General features: G+C 41.8%; 1 protein-coding gene and 1 long non-coding RNA gene across 2 annotated transcripts; one reads left to right on the forward strand and one right to left on the reverse strand.

Annotated features, from left to right (window-relative positions):
• Nucleotides 1-693: 693 nt before the first annotated feature.
• On the reverse strand, nucleotides 694-1,384 carry LOC130595764 (uncharacterized). The gene is made up of 2 exons (XR_008971396.1): nucleotides 1,171-1,384; nucleotides 694-727 (listed from the first exon to the last, which is right to left on the reverse strand). It is a non-coding gene; the product is annotated as an uncharacterized LOC130595764 (long non-coding RNA).
• Nucleotides 1,385-8,451: 7,067 nt separating this feature from the next.
• NDE1 (nudE neurodevelopment protein 1) lies at nucleotides 8,452-18,638 on the forward strand. Its single transcript, XM_057407632.1, has 8 exons — nucleotides 8,452-8,885; nucleotides 9,916-10,069; nucleotides 13,149-13,297; nucleotides 13,607-13,743; nucleotides 14,704-14,883; nucleotides 16,025-16,116; nucleotides 17,161-17,297; nucleotides 18,522-18,638. The coding sequence occupies exons 1-8, from the start codon at nucleotides 8,800-8,802 to the stop codon at nucleotides 18,613-18,615; spliced, it is 1,029 nt and encodes a 342-aa protein (XP_057263615.1). The 5' UTR covers nucleotides 8,452-8,799; the 3' UTR covers nucleotides 18,616-18,638.
• The last annotated feature ends 1,177 nt before the right edge of the window (nucleotides 18,639-19,815 follow it).

Here is a 19,815-nt window from a genome sequence, read left to right on the forward strand (position 1 = left end):
GAGGAAACTGCTTCCAGCTGCTCCAGGGGAGGTTTAGGTTGTATATTAAGAAAAATTCCTTCACTGAGAAGGTGATCAGGCATTGGAACAAGCAGCCCAGGGAACTGCTGGAATCACTATCCCAGTAAGTGTTCAAAAAGCCTGTAGGTGAGAAACCAGCTCAGTGCTATGGTTTGGTGGTTGACTTTGAAGTCCTGGAGTAAAGCTTGGACTTGATCTTAAAGGTTTTTTTTCCAACCTAGTTGACTCTGTGATTCTTCCTCCTCACACACACACACCTTACACCAAAAGGGGGTCTCACCTGAGCCGGCAGGGCTGTGGGAACCGTGTTGTGGTCTCTGGGAGGCCCGGCAGGGGGCCTGGCCTCAGAGTGAGTATCAGAGCAGTTACCTCTGTGCTCCCCCCTTATTTGTACGGCAGGGAAGTTGGTAGCGTTGAATGGGGCTCTTACAGGCAGTAATTGTTGGTGCCTTGAGTAGAATTTAAGCTTTTAATTTTTTTTTTTCCAGTACACGCACAAAACCAGAAATATCCCGGTGGTTGCCAGGGCTGGACAGTTTTAACTCTTTTTGAGAGCCTTTTCCTTTGAAGACAGTATTGAAGTTCCCTTGAAGCCTGAGAACAGCAGTTAAATATTGATACTGTTCAGAAATCTGCTGTTGGCTTATTTTGACAGAGACATCTGACCTCTCCGTACTGTCCTCTGGGTGGTTTTGGGCATCATTAGCTGTGTATAAAGAAATTCCCCAAGTAAGATACACACAGCTTAAAAATATAAAGCAATTACTGGTTAACAAGAAACAAGTTTTTAACAAGCTGCTGGATGAGGTGTTAGTGTGATCCCCACCCTGTGATAAAACACTTGAAGTCTGTTAGCTAAACAAGCCTCAAAAAAAGGGGTGGGCATCCACTTGTACCTCAGTTTTAATAACTTGTAATTCACTGCATCTGTTCATGTGGGTGACACTGGTAAAGGGTTTAATCACTTCAAGATCTTATAACTTTACACACTGATATTTTTCCTCTTGAATCCTTGTACTACTAATAGCCCTGGTCTCAACAACCCTATCTCTATTTGTAATTTTTCTTTTCTTGTCTTTCTACAGACACAGGTCTGTCTCACAATTTCACAGTTCCCTCAGAAGTCTGAGCCAAAGTCATGCAGCAAACCTGTATTATCCAGTCTGGGCTTGCTCCTCGACATGCAGGTAGCTGACCTCAAGGAAGAGGAGGTAGCACCAGAGCAGGGTGAGGGTCCACTTTTGGTGTCTCAGGTATCTTCTGATCACAAGTGACATCATGGTAATAGGCTACGTTGTCATTTTACTTTCACCTTTGCCTAATGGGTTGCAGCCGCCAGCAAGGTTGACTCTTCTTAGTGACGATGCTCGTATCTACATCCCTTCTGCCCCAACTCCCATGGTTCTGTGAGGGTATAATGCTGCTGTGTATTATGGGTTGGAGTGGTGGTGTTTTGCCAGTGCTATTCATAAGCATTTGACAGTTTTGTAAACAATAATTATCAGTTCAAGATATCAGGAGTGTTTTCTAGTAGTGAGAACCTGTTTGTTGCTTAAGCATGTGCAAATCCAATTTTACATATATAGGCTGCAGAAAATTATATGAGGCAGATTATATTACAAAGAGGCAGAAACAGGTTTCAATGATGTTAAATACATTCCCTTCAGTGACAGCAATATTTCCATTTGATATTCTAATACGTATGTGTATCACATCTTCTTATGGTTATCAGTAATCCATTAAAAAAAAAATCAGTAGTTTGTAATGACAAATGATGAGCAGTTCCTGTTCCATCCATTGAGTGGTTCTGAGTGAGTTTTTTAATACTTGCAGCAAAGCAAATCTTTTTTTCCCCATAAGAAGCTTTTGCCAAAAAATAAGGTGTTGCAACCTCACCAGAACTTACAGTGTGTAAGTTTTTCCCTGCTTATCTTTCATGGAAGAGTCAGTGTGGCATTGTCATTAAAATAACCAGCACCACCTAAAATAACCCTACTGCCACAAAAAACTGTCATTTATTAATTATCAGTCAGCAAACTAAAAATAAATGCATAAAATAATTTATTTTTCTCCTCTGCTAATTTCAAAACAAATGTTCTCATTCCTCTTGCAAACAGGCAGTGACAGTAATTATAGTAACCATTTTCTACTATTTACTGCTTGTGTAAAGGAGTGCCTCTGCTATTGCGTCTGCTAGTGCCACTGGCAATTGTTAAGGTTCTGTTATGCTGCTTCAGATTTGGATGAGAGGATAACAACTTCCGCTGAAATCTGAGATTTTTTTTGCTGTTTTTTTTTACATTTATTTCAAGATGAGAACTATTAAAAATACCCAATATACCTTTGATAATCTGTGTATTCACACTGTCCTCAAAGATTGGTATGAAGAGTTGAATAAAATGTCCCTTGTCCCAGACTTGCAAACAAAAGTACACATTTTTTAGTTACTGGGGACATACTACAATAGGAAGTGGTTTATTTTCTGTAACTTACCTGATAATAAAACCATTATTGAGTAATGACAGAACTGCAAGTTGCTATTAACCCAGTATTTTAAATACCTAAATTATAAATACATAATTTATCATAGTTGTATAATAGTTTGTTTCCATTTACTTCTGCTGAACATCTAACCACAAAAGATAATTGTTTTGCTGAACACCTGACCTGAAATTATACTTGTTTTTTTATTCTTTTCAGTTGAAGTTGTCTTAGCTGTGGTCAGATTTCTTTCAGTGGAATATTTTTACGGAAAAAGCATCCATCCTCTTTGATCCAGTCCCACCCTTATTCTACAAAGTCTTTGGGAGAGGCACATTCCCAGTGTAGACAGTGAAGCCTTTTCCAGAATCAGGCTCTGCTCCAGGCCTGGTATTGCATCACAGCAGTAACTGAAACTGGGATGAGGGCCCCTGTGAGGTTGTGCCTGTCCTCAAGCAGTTTGCAAATCGTGCTGCAGGGGTGTGAAGTGATACTGGGTGACACACGGCCCTGTGTATGTGGGCTGGAGCCATGTGTATGTGATAATTCGTGTTTTTGTTTTGACTCAGGAAACAAATGCCAGGTGTGCCTAATGACCAACTGTTTGTGTACGCCGCTGGGTAGGAGCCTCGGGAAAGCTCCACACATCTCAGTCCCTTCCAGACCCATTCCACGCAGGGAGGGAAGGTTATTTACTGGCTGCATTGAGCTCCAGCTCTGTCCCGTCGTCTCTGGGGAGCACCTTCCCCCTGCAGATGCTTGTGGCTCATTTTCTGAATGATAAGATCATGCTAAGATGTAGATGAGTGCAAGTGTCTAATATTTCATAGGCTGCTTTGTTCTTGTGACATGGGCTTCAGTGACACAGCAGGCTGTTCCTCGGTTGTGAAAAGGGGAGTTTAGTCTGAAAACGTTGCACTGGCATTAAAGAGTTACAGTCGCTGTCTCACTACTTGCTTTTTCAGAAGAAGCCTTTGGAATAACAATAAACCCCCAGTATTTGATGTAAAGCTTTCCCTGCGTTTGAACGTTCCCAGAGGAAACACGTATTTAACATTACAGCGAGGCGGCAAATACTGGTTTATCCCCTTAGAACCTTAGGAGGCGCAGGCCCGGAGTGCGCTGTAGCTCCCTAAACCGCCGCCGAGAAGGGATGGGATGGGATGAGGTGAAGTGAGCACCCCGCAGCCCAGCGCAAGCGAGACCGGGACCGCCCCCGAGCGCCTTTTGAAAGTAACGAAACTTTCCAAACCTTCCAGCAGGCGCGTTCTAGAGGCGCTGATTGGCGGAGCCCCCCGCAGCATGTGACCCGCAGCCAATGGGGTGGCTGCGTCGGTCAGGCTTTGGAGAGCGGCGGCTGCTGGTGTGGAGGGGTTTAGTGTGGTGGGTTCGGTGGGAGAGCGGAGGTTCGGCTCGCCGCCCGGTACGATGGTGGGGAGGCGGGAGGCGGAAGGCAGCTCCCTGGCGGAGCGCCTGTGCTGCGGGTAGACGAGGGAAGGGCGGTTTTGGTGCGGCGCAGCCCTTCCTGGTATCCTTCGTCCTGCTGTGGTGGTCGGGGAGGCAAGGGGTAATGGAGCCGGGACCTGCCTCTCTGCGGCCCCCGCGCCTTCCCGCACTCTTCTGTGCGAGCGTGAATCTCCTCTTGGAGTTGCTCTTGCGGCTGCTGGTGGGGAGGGGAAGAGAAGGGAGCGTGGGAGCCGTGGCCGATGGCTCAGCTCGTTCTCCGTCTTCGTGCTTCGAATGGGAATGGGCTGACCTCGGCTGGCAGCTGGAAGCATCAAGGTCAGGCGATTCAGGAAAAAAAACTTTGCAGAGGTTCCTGGGAATCACTGGGAACTCGAAGTACTGGATCTGGCTTGGTATCTGAAAAGATGAGGGCTTTGCCGAATTAAGCCTTTTGGTAGAGAAGACCCTGAGAAGCTGGTAACTCTTTTCAGTGCTAGCTGTGGGATTCTGCAGTAATCCTGGCACTCCGGTGACCTCTTCCTTTTTTTTTTCTCTCTCTTGCTGTGATTTTCTTTTGTGTTGCTTAAACAAAAGAAAATGGGCCCTTATTGTTACATAAAGACCTGTGCAACGGGACTATTGTAAGAAAATACTGTTTTTATAGAATGGGAAGGCTACTTTTCAGGAGCAAAAAGGGGGGTTGTTGTGGTTTACGGTTAGGAAAAAATGGCTAATAGGAGCTTTATCATTTCTGTCATAGATAATTCAGTAGCACGTACAGTACTATTTTTTTTTTTTTACTATTATAGTATGTATTTCTTTGATTCAGACCATGTGGCATTGCTAGAGAGATAGGCAAACATTGTTCACCAAGCTAAAGTGTTCGTTTAGTATGTAGGGTTGTCTTGAGGCTTTGCTCCTGCGACTGAAACAGACTTTTAAGTTACGGTTCTCATGAATTTGGTGAACTCAAGCTCTCATTCCCAAATTGAATTACGAGTAATTTTGTGTATAGTTTTCTTGATGTTTTGGTTTTTTTTTTCCTCCTTAAGAATTTTGCAGTTCTGTTCTCACTCGTATGGAATTGCTTCCTGCAGCATTTATGATGAGGTGTTTTTCTCCTTGCAAAAGTTCATTCCCCACCCATAAACACTTCCACTTCCTGTATGATGTAGAGGTTTTGTAATCTTTATCACCAGCACTTGTGCTGCTTGCATGCAGGAAGTCTGACCAGTTGTCTCTTCTGGCTTTGTGTGTTTGAAAACAAGTAAGGTGCGACCAGTATATGCCTGTTTACAAGCTGTGACTTTCCTTGGTTTTCCTACATTTGCCAGTGTTTAACAAAACAATGCTACAACCTTTCATCCCCCTTGCCCTCCCTCCTTTTACAGTGAACCTACACAGTAGTTCCTAATTGGTTTAATTACTCTCCAGGTATTTTGCATACTGTCCCCAAGCTGTTAAAAATTAAGGGGAGAAGGCAGCAAGGGGAAAAACAAAGTCAAAAAAGCTCTACTCTTTCTACAGGCAGTTTAGGAAGATTTGAGTGGTGGTTTGGGATTTTTGAAAGAAATTCATGAATAGAAAAAGGTTTTAATACTGTGCCTAAAATTTGGCATTTTTCTTTTCAGTTTAAGTTTGTATCTTGCACCTTTGGTTAGTTTGAAAATCCCTGTGTTCTAAGATGCAGTGCAGGTGTACAGGGACCCTAATAGATCTTCCTTATGCATTAGAGAAAAAAAATTCATGCCTGTGGCATTGTACAATAGTGAAACTATCTCTGCCGTGTTGTATCTTCTATGTAGAAGAAGTATAGGTCCACAAATACTTCCATGTATTTGCAGCTTAACTATTTTAAATCGTAAGTGCTATTTAGTAATGGTAACCATTAAACAGATTATTCTTAACGGCAAACATTCTCAGTAGGTCCGTAAGCTCATCTTTACAAAAACAAAAACGGAAGGGCCCAGCATCTTTATGCTTCTGTGAAAGTTATCAAGGCTCTGTAGAGCTCTTACAAATCTTGCAGCTTGGTTGGGGAAAGTTGTTTTGTATGTGACTGTCTTTAAAAAATGTAAATTAATACATTCTTTTAGTCATTCCAAAGTGCAGTGTAAAAACGCAAGTGAGAGCCAGATAGGAACATGCTCAAGATCTTGAGGCCAGCAGGAGCTGTGCCTTTTCACTCTGACGGGTTGTTGCAAAGCTTGTAGGAGCAACACGTCTTGCAGTGTTTTGTCTGACTTTTTTTGTGACTGTCAGAACATGGATCTGGGATTTATTCTAATATTTGTGTCGGAATAATTCCTCATTGGACACTGCTGAAATGTATTTTAGATTATGTTACAAAGCTAGGCATGCTCTGTGTGGAATTTCTGTTCCTGAAGAAATACAGAAACTTCCTATTGTGCGAGTGGTGAGAAAAAGAAGCTCTGCCTTGCTGTTCTCTGGAATTGTTTGACTACAGGAATGAGTGCTGATCCTTGGTTTCTCATTGCATCACTGTATCACTTTGTGTCTGACCCTTTGTCCCTATCCCTAATCTGTAAAAGAGATTTTTTTTTTTTCTTCACCAGTGTGCTACAAGGATTGGTGTGTGTGTACACAGTGCCCTGAGCATAAGAACATGCTCATTAACATCAAAGACACTTTAAGTTCTCTTAAAAATAATAGAGTAGAAATGTCGTAAACTGTCCTAGGTCAAGAATGTTAATTATGCTTGGTCGTGATTTTCTTCTTAATGGGCAAGGATACCATTTGGAAAAATCATTCCTCCTTACTTGCACTCCTTTTCCTCTCTCTTTTTTTTTTTTTTTTTTTTTTTGCCAGTGGATACTGTAATATGTAAATACATGGAAAGAGCCAAAGAGCAGCAGCCTTGGGACTTCTTGCTGGAAGTGCGTGAATACATCACATGTGGGGGGTATTTGTTAGGAGGGAGACATGTGGCTTTGTCTAATTAACAATTTGTGTCAAGAAGCTGAACTATAAAAACTAAAGTTTAGTAACTTTCCCTCACTAGTTCCCCTACTAAAGAATAGTGTAATTTCTGTGGGAGTGTAGTTGATACTGAGCATTGAGGTGTGTGGACACAGACCACTTAGCTGTAACAGCTGCTTACTCTTTGCTCAGTAGCCTTCTGAAAATCACCTAGGCTATGAAAAGGACTCGTGCTTTGCAGCAGTGCTTGGTGCGTAAGAACTGGGCTTTAGATTGCCAGACTACTTTGAGTACTTGATCCTGTTCTCTGTTGTAGAGGTAGGAAGTACTTATGTTTGGCTCAATAGAGTTGCTAGGTAGATGGCTGTTAATAGTGCTTAAACTGGGTGATTCTCTGGAGAGAAAACTTTCAACGCAGGTTGCAACTAATTTTTTCAATCAAATTCAGTGTGCAGTAGATACACATTTTCTTTACCTTTGACATGCTGCTCAGAAGGCCTACTCCAGCATCTCTTGAGTATCATAAATAAGAGCAGAAGGTGGGACTGTCATCTTTATGGTCTTCAAAGACTTTAGCTATTTTTCTGCCCTCTTTATTCCATGAGGGTTACCTCTAGGGCATGTTTTGCTTGGTAGTTCTGGAGATGAAACTTGGTAGAACAGCTCTGTTTCCTCAGTCATTAGATTTCAGCTGTACAATTTTCTGACAGCTGCTCTTGTCACAAATTGTTTGATTCCACCTTTGTTTACTCTTCTTGATCTAGCTGGGTTTCTATTAAATTGGTAATGTTTATATGAAATTCTTGCCTCACCCAGGGTTGGACATGGGCAGGTTATCCAGAGCATTAGGTTTGATGATTCTCCATTGTAAAAACAAACTCATATAAAATAATGTTTGCTAATGACCTGTTTATTAGAGTGCATCATGCACATCAGAGGGGACTTGCTTAATTCTGGTGTCTAGATACTTGAGACTTCAAGCACAAGTGATCAACTTAAGGTCCTTGACTCCCCTGTCACTCTTTAATTTTTTGTTATCATCTGGGGCTATGTCCCATGACTGGGTTTGTGCTGGCACAGGGACAGCTGGATGGTCTGGAGCGCTTGCTAGGTTGCTGATATCTATCTGCATACCTAGTCCATCCAGGTGGTATCCTGCTAAAACCTCTGTAGAGCTTCTATTCTCGTTTCCTTGTGAATTTCTGAAGCTACCTTCTCCCATGGCTCTCCAAGGTATCGCAGTATATGGTGTCTCTCTGACATATATGGATTGTGATATTTCAGGCTTTTAAAGTTGGGTAGCTTCCTGTGTTGACCTAGGGTGAAGTTTTCCATGTGTCCCCAGCAGTTATGTCCATAAAAAGTTTAGGTGTTCCTAGAAATGTTAACACAGGAAATTGGTATCTTGAGCACCTTATCTGTGCCTGAAGTTTCTTTTTAATTTCATAAGTGTCTTTAGGGTTGCCGAAATCGACCTTAATTGAACTGTCTTTGGAGCTGAAGTTGTGCCTGAGGTGTCTTCTGTTTCACTTGTGTTCTGTGCGTGTGGGTGTGACTGCAGCCAAAGTTTGAGGTTTGGTGCTCCATACTGTGTAGTCAGAGGGTGGCAAAGGTGCTCATTGCTGGGGATGTGATGTAAGCATGCGGCAGCCTTGTGAGAACTGGGGAAAACGACCTGATTACTCAGAAATAAAATATTCTTTAACATTTATGGTGTATCTGACAGAGCCCTGTAAAGGCTGGTCTTTAGCTTGGTCTCCCCAGGTGTGCAGTGATCTCCTGGGAGGAGGGGTGCACTGCTCTGTGGCAGAAAATGCTGAGGTAACTCACTGCATTAGTTCTTACACTTGATCCTTTAATTTTCCAGGGGTTGAAAAATGAAACGGGAGTTTTAAACTTTGAGGACTCAGAATGGAAGTCTCAGAAGGACATAACTTCATCTCACTGGAAGAGGAAACCAGATACTGGAAAGAGTTGGCTATGAAATACAAGCAGTGGTAAGGCAGTGGCTTCATTCCTCTAAGGTGTCTGATAGGGTGCATAACTCAGCATGCAAAGATGGAGATAGCACCTCACAGGGGAATATATTCAAGGTGGTTCAGCTATCTTGACTGGTAGCAGTAGCAATGCTTCTGCATAAACTACAGCAGCCCAGAGTCCTTTATGCCTATTTGAGCAGTGACTCTGCTGTTTGGCACTACTGGTTTTGATCCCTGCTCTGGTTTAAGTTAGGACTGTGTACTGAAATTGTGCCTCTGACTGCAGTCTCTGGGCATCTGGGGTGAATATAACTCACTGCAGAGCCTCGTTGGCAGTGGATGATCCAGCGGGCCATTGCAGAAAGAGAGATGCTTGATTGACCTCTGTGTGGATCAAGAATGGTTTGACAGCATGTAAATGGAGGAGGATCCCTGGCTGAGACTGGACATACTTTGCCCTTCCCTTTAGCTCATTATGTTGCTTTAAATGCAGTAAAGGGTGAAAAAAAATCAAACTTTTTAGATACTGATCTTGGGTCCTTTCTTAGACCAGGTGTTCAGACCTTTCAGTGCTGCTGGTTTGGCTTGCTGGAGGTTTGAACATAAGAACATCTTTCCATCAATAGAACATAAGAACATCTTTCCATCCTTCTCTCTTCTCACTTTTTATTGCTAATAAAAAATTACTTTATTCATATTCTCAAATAATTGGATAACATACTAAATACACAGACAGTGGATAATGTGCATGGTAAAGAGACTTCAAATGTCTTCAGCACCTATAGTGTTTAAACAGACTTTGGGATTTTTCAATTTTTGGGGTTTTTTTTGGTTGTTGTTTTTTTTATTTACCAGTTTGCTGTGGGGTGGCTTTCCATGCTTGATGGGAAAACATTTGCCTGTGGTCTTCTCTTCCTTTTGAATATGTGTTAGAGAAGGGCATAGAGCCTTCTATGTTAAAGGGCTTTTTTTTTTCTTTCACCTTGAGTGTACAAGAGACTTTTTCCTGCTCATTCTGATGAGTTCTCTCGCTGGAATTGCTCTCTAGTGCTGAGAATACACAGGAGGAATTGCGTGAATTCCAAGAAGGGAGTCGAGAGTATGAAGCTGAACTGGAGACCCAGCTGCAGCAAACAGAGTCCAGAAATAGAGACCTTCTGTCAGAAAACAATCGTCTGCGAATGGAACTGGAGTCAGTTAAGGTAAGAGTGGATGATTCATACAGTATCTGTACACCCAAAGTGCAAAGGTGAGTTAGACAGGCATGTGCAGATTCAGCTTGCCTTATCTGTTGTCTGCTTTAAGGATCCTGGATATCTCTGCAATGTTCCTGAATCCTTGTTGTCAGGTTGTGGTTATTTGTCAGGATATATTTTAGACGGGAGAAAGTTGTTTGCAGTAGAGTGGAGAGCAAGCATGAACATACCTGAGCTGCTGTTCTGTTCCTTCTTCCATTTACTTAGTGATTTTTGTTCATAGCTTTCTTGCTGTCTGCATTGTGCAGACACAGATAATATTGCAGAACAATCAAGATACAAACATTCCAGCTGTGTTCTTGCATTACATAAGACAAGTGATTTGTTTTAAACCCTTTTGATGTAGATGTGGATTTATTAATTGGCATTCCAGATAAGCTGGGAAGCAGCAGCTGGTGTGTAATGCATAGGACTGAGAGGTATAAAATAGTTTCAGTCCTGGCTTTATTACTGTGTCTCTTTATACTTGGGGAAGAATAATGTATCCTTTTTACACTTGGGTAGCCTTCTGTAGAACTAAGACCCAGCTGAAAAGCATTGTCTTTCGTAATTATAAAGCATAAGGGATATGAACTTACTGAGATGGAACTTCTTAACTGAATGACTTAGGAGATCATGAAACTATTTAGAGTATGAAGAATAATGAGTCTGCCTCATTTTGGTCTCATTAAAGATGCTGCTAGTCCCTTGTGCTGGTTGGCAGGTTTAGGAAATACTGGTAAGTTAAAGAAAACTCGAAAATGAGTTGGCACTGAAATTGGTGTGTGCCTTTTTAAAGATTGATCTTGTTGGCCTTTTACTTAAGGGTGTGGTATAGTCTCCCAGGAAACACTACGCTGTATTTTGTAGGGCTGGGTCAATATATGTGGAAGCAGAGATTAATGTAATTGTAGTTCTACTCTATTGGATGTAATAATGAGCTAATGGGAGTGAGGGTATTTGTAGAAGTGATTAATCACTTCAGTGATTCATCACTGGATTAATCCAGGTTTGCAATGCCTTCTGTCTAAACTGTTGCCCAAATTACTGTCTTAAGAAAATAATCTTCATTCCCAGCAGATGTCTTGTCCCTCTGGCATCAGCGTAGTGATTCCTGCCCTCTGCTCTTTGATAGCAAAAGCTCCAAGGCTTGTTTCATTGTGTATATGTTGCACTGATCTTTATTGGTCTTGAATTAGCTTGTTAGTGGTATTAAATGCTCTGCATGTTGTATGGAGTATTGGAGTATTGCATGGAGTATTTACTGTTCCATGTAGCCACATAAATCCATGTAAGCTGGTGGGTTTGGGGTTGAAGGCGTAGGTTTGATAAAACATAAAATCCACAGTGCATTTGAGGAGGGTGTGGACTATTTTCTTGCTCTGGAGGAGTTAGGATGAGGGGAAGGGATAATGAAGCAGCTGAAGCAGTTAGGAATGAAAATAATAGGAAACATCATAAACCCTCAAAAAGTGGAGGGTAAATATATATTAGAAATTCTTAAAATATCCTTCAGAGTAGATTACTTTAAAACATTCTGCTTGAAAGGAATTTCTTTAACAATTGGCCATTCATGCAGTCTGAAAACTGCAGTAACAGCCTGCAGTGAAGGAACAGAGACACCATTGATGTCCAGATCAGCTGATAATTTATTACAATTGGCTAAAAACAAAGACTCAAACCTTGCAGTTCTGGTCTTTTATCTGAATCAATTTGAGAGCAAAGCATTAAACTCACAAAACTATTGAGCAGCTGTGTTAACTGAGCCCATCAAGGGTTGGTGTCGGCATCTAGGTCAATGCTAGTGAACTTTGCCAGGCCCACACAGCTTGTGGCTTTGAGTTTCCAGCCTAGTGTGTGTACTTGCTTCCTCCTCAGAAACCGGAGTTCACACCTAAAAATAAATGGAAATAATGCTTTGAAGGGTTTGTTTAGAGAGTCCTGAAAACCTACTGAAAGTTATCTGCCTCTTAGAGCTTGGAGGCTCTTCTGCATGTAACTATGCTTCAGAGATCTGGAATTATAGTAATGTCACCATGCTGTAATCAAATTAGAATGTCTTAATTTGGAATTAAGAATTCCTGCCTCCTCTCTGTTTATGTGTTTAGTGTACTAAAATAGCTGTCTTCAAATTGTCAGTCATGCTGGACTACATGCCATGGTTTTCAAATTCCAGTGCATGGATTTGTTTTAAATGTCTTCAGCTGTTTTGCACTTAAATTCTGGATCGTGAAAGTGCCTCTGTAATGCAACTTTATACAGCGGTCTTGGAGTTTAATAAAAATGTCTAGCATGTTGAAGGGTTCTGGTAGCAAGGTGGTGGAATGTAAAGTGTCGCAGTAGACTGTGTGCTGTGAAGCTTTCCCTCTCATGGGACGTGGAGATAATTCCACATACAGCAGCAGTATCAGGAGAGAGAGATTTAATGGAAAGCTTAAGCATTCCTCCCTGCCTTTGTCTGTTGTAAATCTACTCTTGTATAGATGCTGTAAAGGAAGACAGTTTGATTTTAGGCTTACATCCAAAGCATGTTGCATAACTGTACTAGAAATGTTTTGTGCTCTAGAACACTATAGGCTAATAAAACCAGAGGGGCAGTGGAGAATCCTGCTGGTTCAGAGCAGTATGTAACAGTGTTACGCTTGGATTTTATTTTTTCTTCTTAGGCTCTGAAGTACAGCTTGATTTCACTAGAATTGAAAAGAAGGGGCTTCTCTTGCATCCTGCTTTGTGTGTTGCTAAAGCTTGTGGGGCTCAGAAATTATGCTGAATCTTGCTGTCTGGGAGCGCAAAGAACAGTCCTGTGCTGTGGAGGTCAGGAACTGCTCCCCAGTACCATTGTTTCTTAAGAGGCAACAGGAAGAGCAGTTGTTTACCGACAGCCCAGAACTATGTGAACAGTTGGTTTTGTTGGCATTTTGCCATATATAAGGTGATGCTTCTCAAAAAAACATCACAGCATCAGCTTCTGCCTTTAAAGGGGCTCAGGCAATGCTACAGAACGAGCACGTGCATTGCTAATGCTCTTTGATTTGCCTTTGATTAGGAAAAGATTGAAATTCAGCATTCAGAAGGATACAGGCAAATCTCTGCACTGCAAGATGACTTGGCACAGACAAAAGCTATTAAAGATCAACTTCAGAAATATATTCGAGAACTTGAGCAAGCAAATGATGACTTGGAAAGAGCAAAAAGGTGACTTGACTTCTGTGTTTTCTTTTTCCACCTTTGTTCTGTCCTGTGATCATGGTGACACTGTGCTGTTTATAATGCTGTGCTCCTCAGCACTCCCATTCTGAGCTCATCACTCAAGTGATGATTGTGGTAAAGAGGATTGTGGCAGATGGCACTCCCTCCACTGCACACTTTCATATCTTACAAGCTAAAATAAAAATATTAAAAGCAAAAAAACTAAAATGCAATGTTACCCCCTTTGTTGAGAGAGAAGGTTCTTCTGTGTGCTAGAAGGATCTGGTAGTGACATCTTATGCATTCTTTTTTCAGAGCCACTATAATGTCTCTAGAGGATTTTGAACAGCGTTTAAACCAGGCTATTGAAAGAAATGCTTTTCTGGAGAGTGAGCTGGATGAGAAGGAAAACCTCCTGGAGTCCGTGCAGCGCCTGAAAGATGAAGCTAGAGGTTAGATAGAAATTGCTTGTATCTTTGCCTTTCTCCCCTCCTGGCTTGTACCTGTTAAGTCCTCTTTCTATGTCTTAGAGCGTGGCTTTTAAGGTTGCATCTTTTAAAGCTACTTGAAATGTAGAAACAAATGAGAGCTTCAAGACTGACCCCCCCCCTTCCCTCCTTCAGCTTCTGTGACCTTGTTTCAGAGCAGCTCACAGAAGCAAAAGTCTGTTCCAGCCTTCTCCTGATCTGTGGTGATGCTTCAGGGCTGTTGGGGGGGTTAAGAAGAGCCAGTCCAGCTGGGGCATGTCTGGTCTGGCTTCCTGTAACCTATGAAGGTCAGCTTTAATAACCATTAACCTCATTGTTTCCTGGGCTGTGACTGACTTCTTGTTACCTTTGAGTAGCCCCATGTCCTAGCTGCCTGATACTGATGACTAAGGCTGGCTGAGAAGAGAGACCACGGAGCTGGAAAACCGTTTTGTGCTTTCAGATGTGCTCAGATTCTGTGCCCTTGAGTGGCTTCTGTAAGCTATAGCAAGGCTTAGGGACAAGTGATAATGGTGTGGTTTCCAGCTGTCTTCAGCTCAGATTTCCTTCATGCGGAAACCAGGGTAGAAGAGAAAAGGATACAATAGGTAGGATCTCAACCTGGCAGGGAGATGGAATGTAGCCAAGGTGTGCCAGGTTGTCTAGCCTTGGTCTTGGCGTGCCTCTGCTTACCACCCTGTAATGTTTGGAAAGGAGTTAATTACCTGCCTCAGAGGGATACCACAAAAACATCTTGAGTCACAATCCCAGAAAATCCTTTAGTGATCATCTGGATTTTGAACATATGCCTAGAGTAATCTTTACAGGGAAAAGTGATTTCACCTCCACAAGGGGGGGATAATCTTTTGAGCAAAACATTCTTACCTGTTTTTATCTTGGTGGATGCATACTCCAAAAGCTTGCTTTATATTGCTTCCTTCGTAGATCTACGTCAAGAGCTTGCAGTGCAGCAGAAACAGGAGAAACCCAAAACACCGATGCAAACTAGCCTGGAAACAGAAAGAACAGACACTGCAGTTCAAGCATCCTTATCTGTGCCTTCAACTCCTTCAGTGCACCGGGCACCCAGCATCAACATACCCACCCCTATGACATTTAGGAGAGGTGACTGACAGGGAATCAGCACACAATTACTATTTGCTTCTCTTGCTTTTACTATAGTTTCTGGCTAAAGGAGGAATGAGAAGAAGGGGGAATGAGCGGAGTTAAGTGTTTCAGTAAAATACACCTCAATGCTGTCACCACGGTCTTATTTTCATAGACTGTGATTTTTGGGGGTTATTCATAAAGTGTTCATTTCAACTTGACTTCAACTGTCCAGTAGTAATAATTGTGAAGGACAACATCACCTGTTGTGACTTAACTATTAGTTCCCAATTGTCCCAGAGATGCTGGGCTAACTTTGGGGAAAGACTTGAGCATGATCTTTAATGTCATGCTCATGTTACTTGAATTGGCTTCTCTGTGAGAGTAGATGCTGTCTTGGGAGAGGGTTTTTGTTTTTTATTTTTTACTCTGGAACAGCAGGACACTGACAAGTCATCCAAGTTGTCTATACTCTGGTTTCATGTCAATATCAGTTGCTTATTTTTTGTAAGCACTGATTGTTTCAATGTTTCAAGCCTCTAACACTAAGTCTCCCATCTTTTTACTTAAGAAGCTGGAAATTTGTGTAACACTGTTCATGGCTGTAGGGGGTTGCACTGTTGCATTCCGATGATTTGATAATACAGCTTTGAGCACTAACAAAGCTTAATTGTGGGCTTCAGTATGCTTGACCTAAAATTGTGGTTTGTGTGGAGGAATTAATGCTTCTGTAAAAGTGAGAGGATTTGGATATTTGTAGTAAAATGAGAGGTGATGTTCCTCTCGGAGGACACATTTCTCTGGTCCCACTGCAGCAACAGAGGTGCAAAGTAGGCTGGTAGAGCAGATCTCTAGAAACCTAAGCCACAGCATGTCTAGAGACTTTAGCTTAGGACAGTGTAACTTGAGCAGTCTCAGAGGGACTGTGCTTCATATTCCTAATGGATATGAAAGATCTAGAGGTGAGATACAAAAGGTGAAGATAATTGTTTTCTCTGCTGTATATGTCAGGTGTCTTCTGACTTCCAGTGTCAAAGGTTTGTTTTTTTGTTTGTTTTTTTTTGTGTGTGTGTGTTTTTTGTTGTTTTTTTTTGTGTGTGTGTGTGTGCATGTCTGTGTTTGTTTGTTTGTTTTAATCCTCCTCTAACCTGCCCTGCAGGTCTCGAGGACAGTTTTGGTGCAACCCCTCTCACACCTGCTGCAAGAATATCTGCACTTAACATCGTGGGGGACTTGCTACGAAAAGTGGGGGTGAGTGCTTACCTGCCAGCCAGTCCTTTTGGAAAGGAAGAGCTGTCTGAAACTGTAGCCAGTACTATCTGTGCTGCTGCTCAGGGGAGACTGGAAAGAGTATCTTGTCCCAAGATTAGCTAAGCCTGGCCTTGAAATTTGGTTTGGACTTGGTATGTTTCTGACCAACCCCCAGACAAAGATGGACCCTGCTCTGTTTTTCTAAGGTCTTATCCCCATGTGGATAAGATCTTCCTCTACAGATTTCTGAAAGCACATGTGCAGAAAGAATAAATCGGCATGAACAAGTAAGTAGAAGGTCTTCTTTCCCACGAAAAGTAGGAAAGAAAGTAGGAGGGTGCCTGCTGTCCAGAGGGCTTCTGATGTTTTCCTTAAAAGTCTAGTAGCCTTTTGAGCAAGGCCTAATGTCTTGTTAAGCTGTTGTTTGACATTTAAGCTAGTGCTGATGCTGGAAGAAATATCCATTGCCTTCCTTCTGTTTGATCCCTTATGCCCCAGTGCTGTGTTGGCACAAGCACTTGTATGACTTTTGGATGGGCTAAGCTGCAGAACTGGTACAGCTGAAGAGTAACCCAGCAACAAAGCTGGAGTTTTCTAGGGTGGGAGCATGTCACGCAGAATAGTTTATCTGTGGCTCAGTTCCCTCTGGTGTACCACCTAGTATGTAAAGCCTAATGTGTCTAGGAAAGGAGATAGCTCAAACATTTAGTAATTTCAAAGTGATACCTCTAAGAAAGATGTCAAAATCTCCCTGAGGAAGCTGAAGGCTTTGTTTTCCTGCTGGTTAGTAGGATCAACTCCTTAACCTGCCCTACAGAAAGATTCAGCTTTAGAGAGATGACTTTGTCTCTTCAAAAATTCAGCCCTCATGTAGCACTGGAGTCTAGCAAGTTCCTCTACTAGACAACTCATTCTAAAAGAAACAAACAAAACCAAACCCACAGAAACTCCAAACACTCTTAATGCCATTTTTTGTGTGCCACAATGTCATCTTGTAAAAGAGAATGTGATATCTGACACTTCACTCAGCTGTGTTTACATTAGGCTTTGGAGTCCAAACTTGCGTCTTGCCGAAACTTTGTGTATGACCAGTCTCCAAGCAGAACCACAGTGTCCATGTACATGAACAGAGATGTCCTTGAAACACGCTTGAGTCCTCATCAGCCTCTGTGTGATACAGGGTGAGTGCTGTTTTCTGCTGTTGTGTCTTATTGAGAAGTGTTGCTGTTAAAACTTAGTGACTTGTACTGTTTTATTTTGTATTGAATCTTTGTTATGGTAGGGACAGATCCATTTCCAACATATATGAAACTTAGTTGTTCAGGATTATGATTTAAGTGTTTTAGATCAGCTTTGAATTTGGAATCACTAGCTGCTGAAATTTGAAGACTAGTTGGAATCAAGTTTTGGAAACAAAATTCCAGAACCAAAAAATTTGGCAACCAAAAATGTATCGGAGCAAATGTGATACATGTATTTTATGATGAACCCATTAATAAGTGGAATGAATTACAATGGAGGAGCTCTTGCTTATTGGCTTTGTTTGTTTTATGCTTTGTGTTCTTGTACAAGTGATAGCTTAGGAACATCATGGCATGTAGGGACTTCCCTTATCACAGTTAGGATTCTCATTTATGGGAGAACTGGTAAACAAGGCAAATAATGGGTTCATTCAATCAGAATGCTTTACTGTCGCTAAGATGTGTTTCCAAGGAGCACCTGACAGGAATTTACCTGACTCAACTTTCGTATTTGTGTGAACACTTGAACTGGTTGGGTTGTTGTTGTGCGCTTGTGGTTTGGGGGGGAGTGTTTGCCCCCCTTTTTTTTTCTTTTTTAAAACCAATTGAAGAAACATCAACAAGGGTATTTCAAATTGCAGTTCAGTGCCTGCTTAAACCCTGCTAGTCCTGTACCTCACATCCTTTAGATTCTCTGTAAATTAAGTATCTATACTACAGTTTGTCCCAGACTCAATTATTCAGCTAAGACCCTTGCACTGGGAATACTGGTTTGTCCTGTCACCAGTACCCAAAGTTCCTGTATGGAAGGGGCGTTCTACATTGTGCTTCTTATCCCAGCCTGGGGAAAAACCTCATGAAATCTCTTATAAGAAAGCCTCAAGTGTTGTACTTTGTGTTCTTGTAGCTGATTATACACCTACCACTGTAATTCTAGAACTGAAATTCTAACACCTGTAAAAGATACCTTCTCACTACTTGGAGGGAACCGGAGCCTTGTGTTAGAGTGGAAACTCAGCCTAGTTAAGTAGTGGGCTCAGTGCTCAGAGTGGCATTAGTTTATCTGTTCATTTCTCAAGCTGAATGGGGTACTCTGGAAGTGACCAGTTATCTTCAGATGGTGACACTGAGCAAGAAATGCACTGACTTCTCTTGTATTTGCAGGTTAGTGAAACGCCTGGAGTTTGGAACACGGCCTCCGAATATGCCAGGAACAATGAGCCATCCTTCACCAAGTGTTGTCAAGATGCTGCTGTGAAAAGGCTGTCTGACTGTGGAAAAGGATTAAAAATAATACATTTAAAAGAGAATATCAGTGAGCAATTGTGCAGCAGTTTTGGTGTAGAGGAGAACTGAACAAGAAGCTGCAACTGTCAGTGGTCTCCTGTGGCCTTGCCCAGTCTGACCTCTCGGCTGAGCTCTGTGGCTGGTGTAATAAAGCAATGATACTTAGCAGTGCAGGACTTGGAATTGCTTCCTACATAAGTCACTGTAAATAGCTCCATGAAAGTTTCTTCTTTTGACACTACCAGTCAAAGCCATTGTCGTTCTACCTAAAACAGAGACAGTATTCCCTGTGCAGCTCTTCAGACTTTGGATTTTGATGTTAGTACAGCACCATGGGGTTCTGGTTTTAATTCTGGTTGTGCTGGCTTTCTATCATGCTTGTTGTGTGCTGCAGTCACCCTAATTAGAAGAATGTGTTTCTGTGGAGGAAGGTATATTTCTGTGGGGAAGCTGCTCAGCTTTTTGTGGGGATGTTTGCTGGTCAGAATGTTACACAAAAACCTACCTCTATAGTGGTTAATATGGTTTTGTAAGCAATGATTCGCCATTAAGAACAGACCATGGTTAAAGGTGAGGGATGCCTAGTGCTTAGTAGTACTTGGGAGATACCAGAACTAACAGCAAGGTAGGAGACTTTGAACTGGCTTAGCATATAGACACCTTTTCTTTGCTATATTGTGGCCCATAAAACCTGGCTGTGTAGGAAGCAAGAGACCTGATTATGTTGCTAGATCTAACATTTTAATAGGTGGGTTTTACTGCTTTCTAAAGCTCTCTTTGTTAATGTGCCTTGGGTATTAGTGATTTTTTTCTTGTTTTATTTTGTCTATGAGAATATATGCTTTCAGCTGTTAGAATTAGAAAATTAGAATTGTGTTTTTTTTTTTAACCTGAGAAGTCCTTCATGTTAGACAAATGTATATGAGTAGAAAACTATTTTAAAGTAATTTCCCCCCCCCCCCCTGAATATTATTAAACTTCCATTTGTTTTTTAAATGGAGTAGGTTTGCTCACAGTATTAATGTACCTTAGGGAAGCCTGTACTTGCAAAGCTAATCATGATTAAACAGTTTTTATAGTTTTTTTTGCTGGGGGGTGTGGGTGGGAAGAGCTTATTTGACAAAAGAACACATAAATGGGTTGGGTTTGGTTTAATTTGCTTTGTAGTTTG

This window comes from Pezoporus wallicus, unplaced genomic scaffold, assembly GCF_028554395.1.
Source record: "Pezoporus wallicus isolate ANWC-B61680 ecotype Strahan unplaced genomic scaffold, APGP_CSIRO_Pwel_v1 contig_8000, whole genome shotgun sequence".
Classification (NCBI taxonomy): domain Eukaryota; kingdom Metazoa; phylum Chordata; class Aves; order Psittaciformes; family Psittacidae; genus Pezoporus; species Pezoporus wallicus.